Source organism: Uranotaenia lowii, chromosome 2 (assembly GCF_029784155.1).
Source record: "Uranotaenia lowii strain MFRU-FL chromosome 2, ASM2978415v1, whole genome shotgun sequence".
In the NCBI taxonomy this organism is placed as follows: Eukaryota; Metazoa; Arthropoda; class Insecta; order Diptera; family Culicidae; genus Uranotaenia; species Uranotaenia lowii.
Window position 1 is genome coordinate 121,418,849 of NC_073692.1, and position 20,898 is coordinate 121,439,746.

General features: G+C 34.6%; 1 protein-coding gene across 10 annotated transcripts; it reads right to left on the bottom strand.

The window, feature by feature from the left end:
* Positions 1-10: 10 nt before the first annotated feature.
* On the bottom strand, positions 11-18,756 carry LOC129744013 (importin subunit beta-like). 10 transcript variants are annotated; one of them, XR_008736781.1, is made up of 7 exons: positions 18,165-18,756; positions 10,946-11,187; positions 9,853-10,881; positions 8,470-9,794; positions 8,079-8,270; positions 7,466-7,557; positions 11-6,628 (listed from the first exon to the last, which is right to left on the bottom strand). XR_008736781.1 is itself a non-coding variant. In XM_055736310.1 (6 exons), exons 2-6 carry the CDS (start codon positions 18,202-18,204, stop codon positions 6,538-6,540), a joined length of 2,727 nt encoding a protein of 908 aa, XP_055592285.1. In that variant the 5' UTR covers positions 18,205-18,397; positions 18,503-18,756; the 3' UTR covers positions 11-6,537. The 10 variants fall into 10 exon arrangements, 4 of the variants coding, with proteins under 4 accessions (XP_055592285.1, XP_055592284.1, XP_055592283.1 ...); XR_008736779.1 differs by having other exon boundaries at positions 11-6,639; XR_008736780.1 differs by having other exon boundaries at positions 7,466-7,560.
* Between the last annotated feature and the right edge of the window lie 2,142 nt (positions 18,757-20,898).

The following is a 20,898-nucleotide window of genomic DNA, read 5'->3' on the forward strand; positions in this document are numbered from 1 at the left end:
ACACAACGCATCGTTTTCCGCATTTATTTACCTTTTCATACAAAAATATGATACTCTTTATTTCTCAACAAATAATACGTAGTCTAAAATGAACTGAAAATACCCGCTCGTTATTACAACGACAAGGTCTCAACAACCGAAGAAGAAATTCGCTCTGATACGAACTTTTCCAATTCCTATTCACTTAAACATTTCAATGTTGTGTTTATTTCGCCTTGTTCATAGATTACAGAAAGGACCGTAATACAAACTCTTATTTCGTAGCTTACGAAATAATTTAACAGTTCCCATAGGATAAAATAAACAGACAAGATGATATTTTGGCAGTCATGTAATTTTTATTCAGTCATCAAACATCAAATATACAAACAATCAGACTTACAAGGAAATCTCACTTACACACTAAAACTCGTAATACGCCTTCAAGGGGTTCACTTTTGACTCATACAACGCGCACCAGGCAAGCACAACCTCAAACAATGGCTTGCTATCCAAACGAATAACTCTAAATGACTCATGTTTACTCCTTAAACTTCTACACTCTCGCAATCTCACGCGCACATTAGATTCATTTTATTTTGCTTGTTTCTCACATGGAAGCATACAATGTATGTATTTCGAAGTATAGTGTGTGTCTTGTGTTTGTAGACGTGTATATTTATAATCGCATATGTTTTTCTTGTTTTCCAAACAATATTATACGCGCTAGCTTACAAATAATCATTTTTGTTTCTTGTAGAGATAACACACAACACCGATAAACCGTGCATTCATATCACATTCTTGCTGATTTTTAACCAACTCACAGCAGTAAAAGGAAACAGCCCAACTTGATTCATCCTGATTATTTTATGGCCAATGTTTTCGTGTAGAAATTTACTTCCATACCGTTATTTGTTATGAATTATGGTTATTTATGCTAGGAATGATGTCTCACCAATGTTGAGCATATGAAACTTCACAATCAATCTTATGCACACAATCATTACTCGGTAAGAAATCGAATTATTTTGAAACCTCCAAAGTTCCTTCTTCTCTTAGTAAAAATTTGATTTTTCTCTTGATTTTCATTTTCAGTTATATCGAAAAAAAAATTCAAAATTGAACGTTGATAATGTTTTTGTTGGTTGTGATATTTTCGTATGTTTTATATGCTGTGATTTCTGCCTTGTTCAAAAACCTTTGGAGACTTCCCATTTTTTTTCCTTTAGAAAATAAGATTGTATTTCAATGTTTTGACGAATTATCAAGTTTGCAGTGATATTTTATCGCTTACAATCACTCATGTGTGTAGGTGTATGTTTTGTATGTCACAAGTATCGTGGCTTCTTCATAGTTTAGGTATGTACCTTTAAAATCAGTCGTTTTTATTGAGAAAGCTTTTTTGTATATTTGTTACATTTTCCCAGTACAAGAAGTATTCATTTATTTATTGATTTTCTGATACCAAATGGCGGTTTGATTGTTTTTAAATGTTGGTTTTTTACATTTCGCCAAAAAAGCTTCCTCAAATCACAGTTGTTTTCATTATTGTTTGTTTCTTAGTTCAACTTGGTAGTTCAGTGTTTGTGTCTTAGGTAAGTCAGTTGCAGTTCATTGTTTATATAATTCCTACTTACTTTCTAATGGATTTTTTCTTGTTTTCTAAATTTCAATATAACCATTTAAAACTATTCAATCCAGCTGCTGAAAAATTCGGATTTTGAGCGGAATTGTCACTAACGGATTTTTTTTTTAATTAAAACATAAGAAATCCTTTGTATTCAACCTATTATAATAGGACAACAAATCACTGTTATAAATACAAATCTTCTAAAAATTCAAAAAAGTATTTATATGTGAAGTTGTGTGATTCTCACTTTTTTGCCAAACGGCCATTTCCATTTTTTCTTCAAATATGTAAAAAAAAACATAAGCCAATAATCATTCCTCCGAAAGATAAATCTGAACACAAATCTTGACAATTCCATGCTCTGTGAAGTTCCCAAATTCAATGCGATTAAATGGTATTTCTTCGTATCATTAGTGCAAGGATTTATTTTATGTTGTAAAAACAAAATAATAAAAACGATAATAATGAAAGAATTCAACTTTAAGATAATTTTGAACCGTTATACCAATAATATGATACTGTCAGGCATGAAAAGCTTGAAATGAAACATTTACCATTTTTGTGTTTCTCGAAGATTTTCCCAAAAGTAGTATGATTTATTTCACAAACATTTGAGATTGTTTCCAATAAAACAGAATTTAAAAAAAAATAGAAATAAATATATAAATAGGATATATTAAGCAAAAATACAAAAACCGTTAATTTGATTTGGTTCCAGTGATGATCTAAATTTTTAAAGATTTTAATAGGACGAAAATTATTATTGATCAGAATACTTTCGCATATAATGTTATTTTATTTCCTCTCCTCATTATGATCCTTTTTAACAAGACGTACGTGGAGAGAATGAGAAGTATAGCAACATCCACACTTCCAAGGCCGATCTATAGCAAAAATGTCCGCTTCTCGTCTAGTGCATTTCATTCCATTAGTTATTGATTTCTATATTATTATTTTGTTTTGTTTTTTTTTTTTTGGTTTGATTTAGTCACTCGTTTCACAGTATCTTGTTTCAATTTTGTAAGTCTTTGTTTTTTCCTTTTTGTGTTGTTTCTTTGTATGTACCTGAGCAAATTTCGTTATTATTTTTTATTGTTTGGTTTCGAAGTTCTTGCCATTTGTAGCAAAAGAATTAATACGTTGTGTTAGTTCATCGTTTCTAATATCCCACAAAAAAGAAAATTGCAAGCTGTGGAGAGCGTGTTTTTAAAAGGAGCTCTCTTTTATACAGCTTAACTTGACTAAACAGTGAAAATATAAAATTTGATTCATGATTTTCTGCCAAAGTGTAATATTCAACAAAAAAAAAACAAAATAAAAAAAATATAAAATTTATAGAAAAAAAAACAAAAAATTAACTGCTCTTGAAATCAAAAAGGTTAATTTTACCTTCAGGAGGCAGAGAATTACCTATATATCTCGGTAAATTTTATCTTTTTTATTTAGCGTGTTTTATTTTGACTAAACAAAGTTCTCTAAGCTTCAATTCATAATAAACAAATATTTTTGAATAAATATAATTTTGAATTTAAAAAATCATCTTGATTTGCGTTTGTCATTTCAAATACAATAAAATTAGAAAAATAACTTTCGCTTTACTATTTAGAACTCGTTTGTTCTGCTAAAAATTACAATGAGTGGGTAATAAGTTTATAGTGTCGTTAAGTCGATTTCAATTTTCACAATTTGCTATTCATTTATTCATATTATTAATTCATTGTGTTTAATGCATGGCAAATACTTTCTACTGTTTACAGTTCGGATTCTAGCTATTTTTAGCAATTATTAGATTTTTCCAAACAGTCGAAACCAGAATCGCATGTGTTTTTGATTCGCTAGATAGTATCTCGCCTAAGTTCGACTAAATCAGTTATTTAAATCAAGCGAGTTTTGGAGCTCGGTATTACGCATATTGATTTTAACTTAATAGGAATTTAATTGCGAAAAACCATCATTGATGTCTGAAGTCTAATTAGCACACCCGTGTCTCTAGCTTCCTGTCCAAGTTTCAAGTGATTGAAGAATTTAAATATCAATTTTGGATTACAATGAAAGTATTTTAGCCATTTTGTTTGCATCAGTAAATTCCTTTTCTATATTAATATTATTATTATTGTTTATTGTTCAATAATTTCATCAGCTTTGTTCAATTTTTCGCATGTATTAGTGTAAATTTTTGTTATTTTTTATGTTTGTGTACCGTCATTTACTGTACAAATTACTTTGCGTGTTTTTTCGTCAGAGTTAAGTCACTATTGGTTTCGTTTTAAACTAACGATTTGTCACAACTGCGATCAGTGTACAATTTAAGAAAAAAAATTGAAGCTTGCATTAGTATCTAATATCCGATATGTAGAATTCTATGCCATCGAAAGAAAAAAAAAAGTATAAGTATATTTGTAGCTGTATCTGCACAATCAACTTAAAACTTAAAAAATGCATATAGTCTTAATTTTTATTATGAGGACAAGTAGGTTCAAACATATGTGGAGGCACTTTATGCACTATGGCTAATCCAAGATAATTTTGGAAAAAAGTAAAGTAAAAAACCAGTTATTTAATTATTTATGTGTTCAGTGTTAGAGTTCTTTTGTCATTACGCATACATACATTTACAGCAGTATACTCCCGTATTCGGATTGATATAATTCCATAACTTCAAATACAGATTTCGAACACGCTTTCTATAAGATCAATATGACTCACACACGTTCGTACCTTAAAAACCATTTCAAATAGGAACATTCGTAAACAAGATTTCTCGCAAATCTCACACATTCTCAGCATATTCTCTATACACAGAACATCATGTTAACACTCATGAAATTTTGTTTTTTTAGTATCATTTTCAAGTGGCTTGCATTTATTCCGTTCAAAATGATGAACTTTTTTGGTTAGTCAACGATTGGATCTGAATTTCAGGTCCAAACGCCACTCGCTTCGCGGGTCTAAAATGTTATTCTTCTCTTTAGAAATAATACAAAAATAATTAAAAGTAATGAACCAATAAAAGTTATATCATGTTACACTTTATTCCGAAGTGCTGTAGGTATAATCTGATTTCAAATGTATTTTAGAAACATTTTTATAAGTATATCCCAAATATTCCTAGAGAAATGCATTTATTGGGTACATCAGATTTATCAAGAAAAGGCTGTTGATGTTTAGGACAATATATTTCCTTGAACTGATTGAAGAATAACATTATATTATCTAAAGATCATATCAGCTTTTCTCCAACTTCAAATTATTCACATAACGGAAAGCTCATAAATGGAAGCCAACAAACCACGCTATCAATTTTGTCCATTCCTTTAGCCTACAACCATGTGTTTACCACCACCAACCATTGACATACCAATATTGAGTTCGCTTCTAACTTGGACGAACCCATTTCACTTTCGCAAAGCTAGCTAGCTCAACACAATCAAATCTTAAAAGTTAACATAAACTGTTCTCATTCTAAATTAGTCATCAAACACTTGCAACCACTCCAACCATCGCACATACACCAAATCTTTTTTTTTTATCTGTTCAGTAGCATGACTTTGCCTGTTTTTTTTTTGTTTTTTTTACCTTAATTTTATGTATTTTCATTTTCAATAATGATCAATCTACACTGCTTCTTTGATTTTTTCCTATCTTTTTGTTTTATGCAATTGAATTTCTGTTCTCTCTTATTTTATTCTCCTGGTTAAGTTTTGACTGAACAAAATTCAAGTGCAGAGAAAGAGGATCATTAAAGTTTCAGAAACTGTTCTTTATTCATGAATATTATCTATTTTTAAAAGTCGGATAAATGTTTAAAAAAAAAACATCAACTCGCAATTTCGTTCTTTGTAAATGCCAAATTGTTTTATTTTTTTTTTCGAATCAGAACAGTTTCATTCACTTTCAAATTGTTGTTCACTTGGTGGTATGACGCTTCCATGTTATTATAGTTATAGTTAATTAAATATTTTTCCGTGTTAAGGATTTCTTACTGTACAGAGATGTTCGTGTTTAAGTGCTAAATCTGTTTTAATCATTTTTTTTTGTTTCGTTATGGGTGACTTATATGTGTACCTTTATGTAGAAGAGTTCATCATGTAGGCTCAAAGCCTTTTTGCAGTTATAGATTGTTTCTGCTTCTTTACTTAGTTCAGAGTAAAACGGGTGCCACGGTGAAAGAGAAACATTTTCCAGAAATTTATCATTGAATAGCTACATAAAACAATTTAATTTTTCCATATTAGCATTGAAGCATTCTCTCATTAATAGTCTCATTCCAGTATTTTCACTATGGCACACACGCTTCCACTATCATTCCTGAATGGGGAAAATGTTTACGAGAAAAATTTGTATTATTTATATATTTCTTACAGCAATCGCTTGCTCTAGGTTCGGGTTTCGTTTACTTAGATTTGAATAATTAATTTACGTTAATTAGCTTATAGAGAATAATTTTACAAGTTTATTAATGGTGCGCAGCCCGCACACGATTAACTGTGACGTGCAATAGCTAACTCCCCTGCCCAGTGATCTGGATCGGCCAGCGACATTAGTCTGTTCGAAAATAAACTGATGATTTTTTTTAGGATGTACTATAGATCAACGTTTCACAGACATAAGTATTATTAACGAAGAGAAAGAAAGGGGACACACGATTTTGGTTTGAAATTTCTGAGCCGCTGAGCCCAGATAGGTTATCGAAACAGAATAAATTTTGCCAACATGTTTGAACGCCAAATTCATCTCTAAAAAAGCACTATCTGGGTCCTAAGCGGGGTAGCATTGCCACATGTAAGGTGCTTTGTTCTGAGATGTGAAAGAACTAACCTCTAAATCTGCCTCGAAAATTTGTAGCGGTGATGATCGCTGTAGACTACTACTGGAGTGTTGCTCAGGGACTTGGAAAACTAGAGGTGATGGGAAACGAGATAAAATTACATTGCTGATACGGTGTTTCCAGTACCGGTTGCTGAGTTGGCACCACTGCCGTTGGTCGTGGAGTAGTTAAGGGTGTTGCCATTGATGCTGGATGAAATCTGAAAGTAGCAGAGAATCAATTACAATTGAAAAGCAATCGAGTCAACAGGCTGGTGAATGGACTGCCGCGCTAGTGATTATATTTCTCAACGGAATGCCAACAAATGATGAATAAGTATCCTCAATCCGTGCCCAGTGGCATGATATCACTTTAGTATCTGTGACAACATTTTGGATGCACAGGATTGAGTTTTACTATAGCCTTGAGAAATTTGGAGAAAACTGTGGAGTTTCAGTATAATCCAACTCAAACACAAGGCGACAGCACAAAACCACACAAATGGCGATACAATGAAACGACCGCAATGAAACAATAATCATGTCGACCATGATCAGATTTGTTTGAAGGATTCAGATCCTGCTTCTTCCAGAATGTTAGAAATACATTTGCACTTGGGATTAGCAATTTTTCGTTTGAGCTCACAGATGAGAGTGGAAGCAAGATATAATATTAAGAAAACTGGCTTCAATGGGGTTTTAAATAAAATCATAATGAATGGATATTCCATTTTTTGGTTGATTTGATTTGGTTGAAGCAATTGGTTGATTTCACTATATGACATATTTTAAGTTTTTAAGTTATCGACGGAATCGACGGATTTTACATGTTCCTTTTCACCAGAACTACGAAAACTAATTCATCCAACGGTCATATCAAGGTACGTTTTAGTGTTTTACGATTACCTGTTTTTATGACGTTTGTTTTTTTGTTTTCTTTAATTTAAATTATCATTCAATTTGTTTTCAATAATATACAAAAAACAATGCTCGCATCCAAGTTTGTTGATAATGAGATGAAGGAACAACTGTGAAACAGGAAGATACCTTAATCCGAACTTAAAACCATGCCCCGGTTATTGCTTCATCATTACTGCATAGTACCCTCTCATCTTCGGCGAAGCAGACTAAGAATTTGGCTACTGCAAAAAGAAGAAAACCATTAACGATTTACCGTCAAATGTTACATGGTAATTGTGAACTTCAACCACCCCCAAACGTTGAAATTACTTTAAAAAAAAGTTTATTAGGAGAATGTTATTTAAAAAAAAAAAAGCATATTTCCGTTTTGATTTACGCAGTTATGTTTGAACCAGCATGTTTGCAAAGGGAAATATGTAAGTATAAGCAAGAATACTTCAATATCCTGATTATAGGCACAAATTAAAGCGAAGAGCCAAGCTTACAAAATTTACCTAGTCAATTCTTATAATTCAAATTAGACTCCCTTCTTTTAAAAAAAAAAGAAAAGATTCAAATTAAAACAGAATTGCATGATCATTCAGGTGATAATGAAAAAAAAACACAAAAATTTATTGATAGTTTGATAAACACAAATGTCAAACGAAATATGAAACAAAAAGCCAAAAAAAAACTAAACAAAAATACAAAGCGAATAAAAGCTTCAAATGATGTGTGTTATAAAACGCTATTATTTTACCTTAACATTTTGATCGGGGGAGATGCGACTATTCATCCTTCCGAAACGTTGCACTTTCACAGGATCACTTTCAACACCATGAAACATAACAAGCTATGTCCTAAATTCACGCACACATTCTCTACAATCAAAACCAATGCAATCATTCTCGTGAATGTTCGTGTCAAACTCTAGCTACCAGTTCATCGTCGCCTAACGGATTGATAGTCAATGGGTGAAACGCAGGAAAGATGAAAAAGAATAAAAATTGAATTTCCATGTACAACAATAGATAAACAATAATACAATTATTCCGGGCATACGCAATGCTTCATTCATACACACTTTTACACAGCAGCCAAACACCATGTTGACCCTTAGCTTTTCAAAACTTAATACGGTTTATACTTACCAACTTGCATCGTTGGAAGGATTTTTCAATTTTTTAATCTCTTTCAGGGCCCAATTCGTAAGAGTTTTGGTACGGCTGGTGCGAGAATTTCTGCCCTCATTCAAAAGCTGTTGAATTTGAATATCTTCCAAGAGAGGTAACAGCGGCTGTCCGAATGCCGAACACATATCACCAATCAGACCAGCTGCTATAGCAATGTTAGCATCAGACAGTTCCGTATCCTTCGCAATTGAAACAATGTACCCGACAATGTGAGGAACATGCGGTTGTAGTAGAGCAATGTCCTCGTGAGGCATTTTGTCTACCCCTTTGAGTCCTTGAACAATTCCCGTGTAAGCTTCCAAGACACTCTCCCGCAATTCATTCAGATAGTCAATCATGTCGTAGTCATTCGGATCTACCTGTACTTGAGTCGCGTGGCTCAACATTTGCAATACAATAGTTAAGTATTTTTTGAAGTCTGGACCGATGCTGATAGCCATATCACCAAAAACGGACAAAATCTGTGGTTTAACGCTGCGATGCAATGACGAATTGCTAAGATTTTCCAGAAGAAGCGTCATAATTTCGTCGCAGTATGGAAGAATATTGCTCCTCAGACCACGGCAAATATCTCCAGCAAGCCCAACGGCCGTGCAGCACACTTGATATTCTTGATGATTCTTGAGTCCCATGTACAGATATTCTTTGAAAGCGTCCATATATTTAATGAAACCTTCACCCAGCAGATCAACCAATGTGGATACAGCCATTAAAGCATCTTCCTGCACGCCACCAACTTTTCCAGAGCTAGAGTTGAACATGGTGAGCAGAGCGGTCATAATAGCATCAGAAATTTGAGGCGCATCTTTAGCATCAACCTTTCGTAGCACAGATTGCAATGTTGCGCATAGCAGCGACTGGAGATCATTGAACTGATGTCGATCGGTGTGTGTCGAAATGTGCGATTCCATCTGTAGGACCTGATTCAATCTTTCCAAAATTACCATCGTAGTCTTCTGTACCGATACATAACAATCTTGAGGGGAATTTTTGATCATCTCCATCAGTGCCTCGTAGGCGGAAGATCTTAAATTTGCCTGGGCTCCATCAGTACGATCTGTCGTTTCCAATAAGCTGCTTATGATGAAATCGAAATATTTTGTCAAACAGTACGTTTGTGGAGGATCATCGTCAACATTAGCTGCCTCATAGGCTGCCTCGGACAGCCCACTGAATGCCCAGCACACGTTAGTGGCCACACGTGGTTCAGCTTTCAGTCCGTTCAGTAATGCATTCAATAATGTTTCCAAATACTGTTCATTTATCGCTGCTTCGGGAATCACCTAAAATATTTTGAATTGTTTTTTTGCACGATGATTCGTTAGTATTATTTCCACTTACCTCACAAATTCGACCGAAAGTCCAAGCGCATGTATCCCTCACGATGACGCTCTGGTCGTACATAAGCTCAATAAGGGTTGGCATAGCTTGTTCAACCAGGGGTTTTAAAGTGTTGGTTTCTAAACCACTTAAAATAGAACCAAACACCATCAAAGCTGCATCTCGGTAACGCCAATTTTCAGATTTTATGTTATTGTTCACAAACGGCAATACATGTGGTACTATTTCATCCTCACAACAGGTGGCCAACAACATCAGACATACTCCGGCCGATTTGGACGGATTCCAATCGTCTTCATCGTCAAATTCTTCTTGTCGAGTAAGCTTTTCCATTAGAACCGGCGCAAGGAACTGAAGCGCACCTCTAGCGTAGTGACGGGAAACACGATGTGGAGGCCGCCCTGCTTCTGCAGCTTCTTGGGCCTCAATCGCTAGATCAATTTCTTCATCGCTAACGTTGGACCAAAATTCAATACCTTGGAGCGATATCTGTTCGTTGTCCGATTTCATGGCCTCTAAAGTGATAGGAAACAATGCCTGAGCCATGTAGGCCTCCATGTGCTGGTAATACAGAGTGAGTATTTTCACCAAACACTGTAAAGCAGCTACGCAGATTTGCGGATCATTGCATTGTGTAGCTTCACAGACTACTTCCATGATATAGTTACGTTCGGCCGTTTCTTCAAAATTGGCTTTGGTAAACTCCAAGGAATTAAGCAATGCATTAGTAGCCGCCAGTCGAACGTGGTTAGACGGTTCGGATTTACGCATACCGTGAATGATTGCCGTAAGGATCTGATTCGATTGGTGTTCCAAAATTTCGGAGTTGATATCCTGACAAATGTAACCGATAGCTTCGAGAGTTGCCTCTCGTTCCATTTCCGTGGATTTCTCATTGACAACATTCTCTACCAACTTTTGCATAAGATTTGGCCATTGATTCACAGGCAGCTCCGTTACCGCTACGTATGCAACGCACTGTGCCGCCGAAGATGGTCTAGTTGTTTCGGTGCCCAGAGAGCCCAAGATCTGTAATTATTTACAAAATATTTATTTTCTCTGGTTTTAAACATTGAGGGTTTTTCGATCTTACATTCTTTTTTATGTACTCTCTGACGTCTTCAGGAAATGACCGCCACCGTTCCTGATATTGGAACTTAATGGTAACATCTTTACTGGTAAGTTGATTTTTCAGCTGTAAACCGGCGGCCATACGAGCCACCGGCGAGTTGCCGGGAAATACAAGCACATCGGAAAGTGCTTGGAGGAAAGCTGGAAGGTTGGTTTGGGCTGCCTGTTCCAAAAAGTTTTTTGCTGCCAGCAGCTCATCCCTGTCTGTGAACAACAATATTTAAAAATGATTAAAATACGTTGAGGATGTATATGTCTAATATTATTTTTAAGGACCATGCTTATACAGTGATAAGATTCTTTAAAAAGAAATCCCAAGATCCTTGGATTACATGTAACACAAAAATACGTTAAAATTACCAAAACGTCAAGAGTGCCCTACAATTAGGCTGCGGAAATGAGTTCCAAAACGGAAGTAAAATGACCAAAATGATATTAGTTAACAAATCCAATATTTTGTTTTATAAATTTAATACTTTTGATAGTTTTTAATATTTGTACAGGTACATACCTACCAACCTACTACTAAATCGTTTATGAATAGGTATTAAAAAAAATTAATCCTTAACTTTGATATTTTAAGTTAAGGAAGTATAAAAAATAGTTGTTCTTGTGAACACGAACCTTTTAAACAGCGAACCTCATTAGGCGAAACAAATAATAAAAATTGCCAGCGGTTGCCAACTGCACCTTGATCATGAGCATAAAAAAATAAGCGCTAATTTTTATCTTGCGATGCGAACCAGGGTTGTCAACTATTTTTCAGAAAAGTCTGGAAGATTTTTAAAAAATGTCTGGAAATGTGTGGAAATGTCTGGACACCTTAGCTTTGAAGGTGGTGACCTTTTTTTTGACCCCAGATCTCAATGTTGCAATACTATTTTTCTGTCACCATATCAGTCACGTATTACTTGTATGTATGTATGTAATCCCCAAACCATATCAGTCACGTATTATATCTTAATCTCAATTTGACATACATCTTCAAAGCAATTGCCAATATTAATAGGTTTCGAACACTTATGAATTCATAATTCATAAATTCTTATCATTTCCTGCCATCACGGAGAAAAATATATAAATTTTCAGTTATATTACACGTCTACAGGACCATAAATATGATTGTTTGGTTCTGATCCGAAAAAAGAATCAAGCCAACAATCTGATTATACGTTGCCACAAATGGATAAATGGTTGATTTAGCGATCGCATCAGCTTCGAGAATCCAACAGGAATTTTTATTCAATCATTCGTATGGCTGTTTTGACCGTAATCCCCATGAACGTCGGAATTTGTAGATTCAAATATAAATAAAAATTGATTTGAGCAGTTAAATGCATTGTTTTTCCTTTTTATTTTTAATAGAACATATGTTTTTTTTTTCAATTTAATCATATATCACATTAGTGACATATTTTTTAATGCAATTGATGCTGCTGCTCCGCCGTTTCCGGAAGGATATTTTTTAGACTTGCACGGAAAACTCAACCCTGAAACAAAATTTGAAAAAATTGTCAAAATCTAAATCGGCTTTTTTTTTTCAACCGAGAGAACATTATAAATATTCAAAGAATATTTATTAATATTGATTTGGAAACATTTTGGGGGATTTTGTTTTTTTTTCATTGCTTCGGCCTACTGGGATCAAAGTATGCACGCTTCAACATATAGAGTATGGTGGGGTAAAAGAACGACCTTAGTGCTATCCTATTTTTAAAAAAAGTTGCAGTTGTTTTTTTGAAAAACCAAGAACAGCATTGGATTTCTTAGACTTTTATCTCTCTTCTTAAAAATTACGAGGATAATCGATCAACGCATTTGATAGCAGTAATGAAAAACGCCTAACTGCTATCGAAACGTACTCTTACCCCACCTCTGGGGCAAAAGTTCGAATGATGTGGGGTAAAAGTACGACCATTCAGGATTCCACAATTTTGCATGAAGTCAAGAGGAAAATTATTTAATATCAATCTTTGCTTACTTCTGTGTTCGCTTCTGATACAAATCCTATACATGGGCAAACAACCTTTGCGGATTTAATTGTCCATACTCGACAGTTTTACGAAATCCTGTTCTCATCGTATTTCAGCCATTTTTCGCGCGAGCAAGTCTTTGTAAAAACAAAAATATGCGCTGATGTTCCCAGTGAATTTTAGAAAGAAGTTAAAACTTTCCGTTCAGATTTACTTCAGTAGATCCTGTATATCATTCGTACTTTTGCCCCATTTGCAGTTCGTACTTTTGCCCCTTCAAGGTTTCTCGAGATTCACAGTTTATTGTGCAAAACAGAGACATATTAATTGAATTCTTTCTCCGGCATTTGCTAGTGGTTGAAAACAACTAAACAGACACATTAAGACTTTCTTTGAAAGCCAGAATTTTGCAATTATTTTAAATATTACATCATTTGGGCAAAAAAGCTGCTTTACCTCATTTTTCGGAGTATTTTCAATTTTCCCAAATAAAAATTTTATCTGGATGAAGGCATCCCAAGTAACAATTTTAGCTTTATTATGGTCAGCGAAATATCGTTTGGACTATCGCATTAATCTTCATAAAAAGCTAAAGCGCATTCTATAACATCACCTGGACTCTAATAAAGCCAAAATCAGGCTATTTGGCCCTACCCTAGAAACGTCATCAAGACATATAATTGTTGGTCATCAATATTGGTCACCAAAGCTTTTAAAAAGCTATTATAAAACATGTTAGAAATTTTTGTTTTTTTCGGTTCTGTCAGTTCTCGGAGTTTTCCAATGCTTGCATTGTGAATCCATCAACATGGCGTCATTTTGTGCCCTTCGATTTTGCAACCAACATGGCGTGAGTCAATTCATAGTTTTATTATGGTTTAATGATGACCCCAAAAAAAGCTACGATTTGACGTTTCTCTCGCAAGCCAACCAATTACACGCTAAGGTTGAGTTCCTCATTTCTGAGTTGTTAATCATTAGTACAGTAAATGAGGACAGACTTTTTGAATGAAAAGGGATTGGTTTTGAATGACCCGTGGAATAAATCATGAGTTGAAGTCAAATTTCGTTGTCTGACGCCATCTTGAAATCCAAGATGGCGGCTTCCGCTGAACTTTAAAATGGTGTAAATGACTTGAAATCGCACGAAACCCCAACAAAATGGGTATCGGGTGAAAGGGCTAAACGAGTAGAAGTTGAATTTAGCTATCAGACGCCATCTTGAAATCCAAGATGGCGGCATCCGCTCAACTTTTAATGTTTAATGCTGACAAAAAGTCGCATTAAACCACCACTATACGGGTATTGGGTGAAAGGGCTAAACTAGAAGTCGATTTTATTCTAGCGAAAACTATAAGGTTATGTTGTTTCTGTTTACCGTCTGATTTAGGCACATGTGCCAAATTCGATGTTGCCAAAATCGAATGTTGCCAAAAACGAATGGGGTCTGTATTGTGGTGGTTTTTGTGGGATTATCAGTCACTTACAGATTTTCAAAGAAACGCGAAAAGAGATATTTGACTTCTATCATTTAGCCTTAGCACCGAATACAATATATTTGGGAGTTTCATGCTATTTTCATTCATTTACAGTATTTTTAAGTTCAGCTGAAGCCACCATCTTGGATTTCAAGATAGCGACAGAATGCAAAAATAAACTTTTTGTAGCTTATCCCAATTGACAAACACCCATATTTTGGAGGTTTCATGCGATATTCAATGATTTAGAGCATTTTTAAAGTTTATAGAAAGCTGCCATCTTGGATTTCAAGATGGCGTAAGATAGCAATATTCGACTTCTACTCGTTAAGCCCTTCCACCCACTACCACCTGGGTTTCATGTCATTTTAAGTCATTTACTACATTTTAAAGTTTAGCGGAAGCCACCATCTTGGATTTCAAGATGGCGTCAGATAGCGAAATTCAACTTCTACCGGTTGGTTTCTTTCAACTTATACCCCTATAATATAGGTTTTCTGCGATTTTGAGTCATTTACAGTATTTTCAAGTTGAGTGGTAGCCGCCATCTTGGATTTAAGATGGCGACGGGCAACGAAATTTGACTTCTACTCTTATTCTACTATCTTATTACTTTCACCTAATAACCATATTGTGAAGGTTTCACGATATTTTCAGTAATTTACAGCTTTGAAAATAAAAGCGGAAGCCGCCATCTTGAATTAATGATGGCGTCAAGCAACAATTTTTTTCCTACTATTTGGGCCCTTTCACTCAATACTCATATTGTAAAGATATTCATACAACTTTCGGTGATTTCAAGTTTTCAAAGATGTATTTTTTTTAATTTTAACTCAAAACCAACACGCATAACTTACCAAAAATGTGTAAAAATGGGAGTTCCAATTCAAATATGTGCTATCTAATCTGAGCGTGCCCTGTTTTGACATCTTGATCGAGAACTGTCACTAAGTTTTATGGCGGTTTAATAATCATGCACTGAGTGCTATTATAGAACATGCAAAAGAAAGCTTGGAGCAAACTTCTAGGTTTGTGTTTTATTATAGTTTAAAAAAAGCATTCACAACTCTTTCAAAATAACTAAAACAGCATGTTTAATAAAAGTTTTATTAGCGTTTTTAAAACCATCTAAGAACATATGATCGAAAAAAAATTATAAGCATTCTGCATGACCATAATAAAACCGCCATAAAACGAGCTGAACAAAAAAATGTCATAATTAAACCATAATAAAACTTCCTAATGCTAGTTGGCATAATCTGTGTTACTTGGGATTCCAAACCACTATCAACCCACGCCAGAGTTTTGAATTTGTCTATTATCGGTTTGTGATAATCTCAAAACGTACTTTTACCCGACTCGTGCTTTTACCCCACCTTACTCTATGTCCCATCGGATGAATCTGAAACTGAAAACAACTGTTAGTAGAACAAAATAACTTACACAACAAATTGAACTTACATTTTCGCTTTCTGATGTGTGTCCACCAAAAAATAACTTCCACCATCTTCTGTTTTTGTGACATTCAAAAACTAACATTTAGAATCTTTAAGTTGACCTAAATAAAATAGCCAAGTCCGTTTGATGTTAGTATATATTAGCGATGAGAAATCCTTGATAGCCAAAACAACTTTACAGCAACGCTAGTTTATTCGTAGTCATCGATGTAGATTTAGCAATATTATGGGTTCAACCAAAAATCAGTGACATGGAAGAGCCAACCATACGAATTTTGATAACAAGGTACAGTTTTTTATCCGTGATATTACACCATGACCAAATTGAATTTTCATAGTTTCTTAGAATAATTTATGTCCAAACCCAAAAGTCTGGAATTGTCTGGAAGAATTGTCAAAAGTCTGGAAGTCTGGAAACCTGAAAAAATGTCTGGCAAAAGTCCAAAAAGTCTGGAAGATCCAGACAAAATCTGGAAGGTTGACATCACTGATGCGAACACAAAACCAACGAACATCACCTTCATATGGCTGGACTCGTTTCAGTAAATTTTTGAGGTTATGTGTGACATGTCCAATTCTCTCTTGACGTGCAATTGGCTCTCATTAAAATATATTGAGAGAATTGCGAACGGGGGGCTCACATCTAGATCTAGTCAAACGTTAGTCATGTAATCTCTCTTAGATTTTTTAAAAATAATTTCTAATAATCTCTAGTGTCAATTGGACACTCCTTGTTAAAAATCGCTGTATATTTCTTGTTCTCTAATATTCAGCCTTGATAATTGAAATCTATAAATTTATAAATTTATAAAAAGAAAATCGTAAAAAGCTGCTTTGCATAGCCAATGATTGGACTAATTAGTCCATAGTTTAGCTTGCCAAACTTGCTTGTAACCTTTTCAAATAGTTTTCATTAGATTCTGAGTTTTTATTTCAAAATAATTATAACTTGTTCCATGAAATACTTCTCATGTAAGCAAAAATTAAAGCTTAGGAAAAGTCAAAAACAGTATTATCTCTTTCATTAAAAATTGGATTTCGTGCAATGTTTTGCAGTCACAGTTATCCGTACAAAGGTTGACTGAAAAGAGGTTAGCGTGTAGAAATCCAAAATTCCAGATCCAGATTTTACACTGATTTGACCATTTGACAGGTCGCACGAATGTACAAGTTAGCACAAATGTCGCAGTCATGAGTGCGCAGTCCAATTTAGTGCTCTGCGATTTATTTAAAGCGAAATTTTTCACAGCGTTCTTAGAGCAAGTTCACTGGTGTTGGAAAAAAGTGGTAGAAATTTTGACACTTACGGCACATTTTGAAAATTTTGCCATGTAAAAACATTTTCAAGATCTGTGGCCTTCTAGTTTTTTTACAACACGTGTTGTACTTTCGCATGCTGTGATGCAAAAACAGCAATATTTCTATCACATACGACTGAAATAGAAACAGTGTTGTAAAAAAATACAACGCCCCAAGATCTTGAGAACATTTTTGCATGGTAAAATTTTCAAAATGTCAAAATTACTACCACTTTTTCCCAACACCAGTAAACTTGCTCTTATTCCCATATATTGTTTTTTTTTTAATTTTAACAATTTCTAAAGCATAATGGTTATAAAACTGTTGGATTTTATACCCTTAGAGCAAGTTCAATGGTGTTGGGAAAAAGTGGTAGAAATTTTGTCACTTTTAGCACATTTTGAAAATTTTGCCGTGCAAAAACATTTTCAAGATCTGTGGCCTTCAATTTTTTTTAACAACACGTGTTGTAGATTCGCCTGCATATTTCTATCACATACGGCTGAAAAAGAAACAGTGCTGTAAAAAAATACTACGCCCAAAGGTCTGAAAACATTTTTGCGTGGTAAAATTGTCAAAATGTCAAAATTTCTACCACTTTTTCCCAACACCAGTGAACTTGCTCTTACTGAAAAGAAAATAAAAAATATTTTATCACGAAAATTAGTTTGGATTTAATATTTTTTTTAATTCATAAATTACCGCCCAACCTCGAAAAGTACTCCGTTGGACCCCCCACAATCTGATCCTCTCAGTCACCAAAAATTGAGCAACCGTTCCGTCTGATTCAAAAGCGCGAGACGTAATTTTCAAGGCGATTTTTTTTTCAATTTTCTCTACTTTGAATATGCTGGCCAATTGAATTCACTTTCGCCTTCCATGATGTTGGGAGGAAAAATCACATAGACGATACAGTAGCATAAGCAATCAGAATAAACCTTTATAGAACAGAAAGCAAGCGGGAAAACACTCACCTGGTGAGACAGTTTTTTCGAGGACGTGCACGATTTGCATTGTGCAAAATGGTTCCGAAAACACCAATTACGATTGCTGAGTTGCGAAATTTCTGGATTTTCAAACCCCCGAAAGCCGAGACTTGGACGTGGTTTTCTGACGAGCACAGCACTCGCAATGTATCGAACGATGTATGTCCTTTTTCACTACTTCCTTTCAATGTCGTGATGGCTCCAGCTTAGACAAAACTCACCTACAGCTTACAAAAAAAAATGGAAAGGCCGTTTTTCACTTCAGCTTTTAAGCTGCAGGACGGTGAAGTCCCGTAGCAATTTTTGTCGCAAGCTGTTCTACAAACCGTTGGCAAAAAATTTCCACACCAATTTCCTCGGTATAAACGCCGTAAATCACGAATAGAGCTGCAACAATTTCTACTTCACTTTGTCAAACTGCGCGGAACAGAATATGGATGGTAGAATCGCGTTTTTTCCTTGTGATGGCTCTCCTTCGTCGCTTCTATATCGGATCTGACTCGACCGGTGCTGCTTCTGGCTAGCTGGCTGCCTGGCTGGTGTGATGTTGGTTAATCTTCTCTTTTCTCCGTTTGCTCGCTCAGTTGCGGATTCGAAATGACGGATCTTTCAGCGCAAATGTGCCAGCCAGATGCATGGGAATGCGTGTAATCGCAAATTTGGCACCCCTCGTTTATTTTTTTTTTTCGCGCGGATCTTCTTCGAAGTCCGCAGCCCAATGGGTGCTGTCAAAAAACTGGCGTGTTTGTCAATTACACGATTAAGACAGTTTATGTTAATGATACTAAATTTAACTCATTTGAATAATACAGCACGTTTTTTAAATAAATTTAACCGCTATGCAAACAAAAATCGAAAAAATTGATTTAATTCCCGAAACCTGTGTAAAAGATCGTGCTAATTTAGGGCTACTATACGTACTCTTTAAAGAGTACATGTACTCTTTTTCGATCGAGAAATGGGCGTATAATTATTTTTGTGAAATTTATTAAAATTTTTACCATTTTATGTACTCTTTTTGTTTTTGTTGATAGACATTCAATCTTTGTTCTCCGAAAAGTGATTCGTTTTAAAATTTATTAGTTTGAACACGGTCACTACAATGGCGCAGTCAAACGAACGTTAAACGCTGCCAAAGAGTAAGTAAGGAAAAACACATAAATGTATTATGAAACCATGAGAGAAATATGAAAGTATGTAATTACAATAGTAAGGAAACTAAATATCTGCAACCGAATCCAAGATGGCCAGAGTTAAAATATTTTTTTGTCGAAGTATTCGAAAATATCAATTGTGGATTATGATTGCGATACAAGAAATAAATCTTCTTCAATGGAACTCTGATAAAAAAAAAACGTAGGTCGTTTTCTCATAATTCTTAAAAAGTCGCGTTTCTTTGTTCTCCGAAAAGTGATTCGTTTTAAAATTTATTAGTTTGAACACGGTCACTACAATGGCGCAGTCAAACGAACGTTAAACGCTGCCAAAGAGTAAGTAAGGAAAAACACATAAATGTATTATGAAACCATGAGAGAAATATGAAAGTATGTAATTACAATAGTAAGGAAACTAAATATCTGCAACCGAATCCAAGATGGCCAGAGTTAAAATATTTTTTTGTCGAAGTATTCGAAAATATCAATTGTGGATTATGATTGCGATACAAGAAATAAATCTTCTTCAATGGAACTCTGATAAAAAAAAAACGTAGGTCGTTTTCTCATAATTCTTAAAAAGTCGCGTTTCTTTGTTCTCCGAAAAGTGATTCGTTTTAAAATTTATTAGTTTGAACACGGTCACTACAATGGCGCAGTCAAACGAACGTTAAACGCTGCCAAAGAGTAAGTAAGGAAAAACACATAAATGTATTATGAAACCATGAGAGAAATATGAAAGTATGTAATTACAATAGTAAGGAAACTAAATATCTGCAACCGAATCCAAGATGGCCAGAGTTAAAATATTTTTTTGTCGAAGTATTCGAAAATATCAATTGTGGATTATGATTGCGATACAAGAAATAAATCTTCTTCAATGGAACTCTGATAAAAAAAAAACGTAGGTCGTTTTCTCATAATTCTTAAAAAGTCGTATTATTTCAGTCGTATTTTTTATATTTAGCTTTACCTAAAATCAATGTCAGACTTTTTGGTTCCATCTCCTTCAGGAAAAAATTGTTGTGGTCTCGATTTGAAACGAACGAGCAAAAGGTCTAAATTTGAAGTTAGAAAAGTATTTACATTAAAGGCTTCCTTAAACAAAAAAAAGTAAACGGGCGAGAGGTCCCGATTAAAAAAAAAGTGAACGAGCGAGAGGTCTCGATTAAACAAAATAAAAGTGAACGAGCGAGAGGTCTCGATTCAACAAAAAAAAGTGAACGAGCGAGAGGTCTCGATTCAACAAAAAAAAAACAAGTGAACGAGCGAGAGGTCTCGATTCAAAAAAAAAAAAAAAAAAAGGAAAACGAGCGAGAGGTCTCGATTAAAAAAAAAGTGAACGAGCGAGAGGTCTCGATTCAACAAAGAAAGTGAACGAGCGAGAGGTCTCGATTCAACACAAAGAAAAGAAAAAGTAAACTAGCGAGAGGGCTCGCTTGGACTTGAATAGAGCTTCTAGAGGTCATAGTTCACAAAAAAGTAAAGAGCGAGGTCTTCACTTTTTAATCTAATTGAGTCGAGGGTCTTATTCAAAAAGGGAGCATGAATCTGAAATACTTTATATG

What these genes read in the sequence shown, in the direction of transcription:
- LOC129744013 (XM_055736310.1), bottom strand. Translation starts at nt 18,204, where the DNA reads ATGCAAATCGTGCACGTCCTCGAAAAAACTGTCTCACCAG. An exon ending in CGAAAAAACTGTCTCACCAG is followed by an intron (nt 11,188 to 18,164) that starts GTGAGTGTTTTC and finishes TGTTGTTCACAG; the next exon opens with ACAGGGATGAGCTGCTGGCA. An exon ending in CCTTCCAACGATGCAAGTTG is followed by an intron (nt 6,629 to 8,469) that starts GTAAGTATAAAC and finishes GATTTCATCCAG; the next exon opens with CATCAATGGCAACACCCTTA.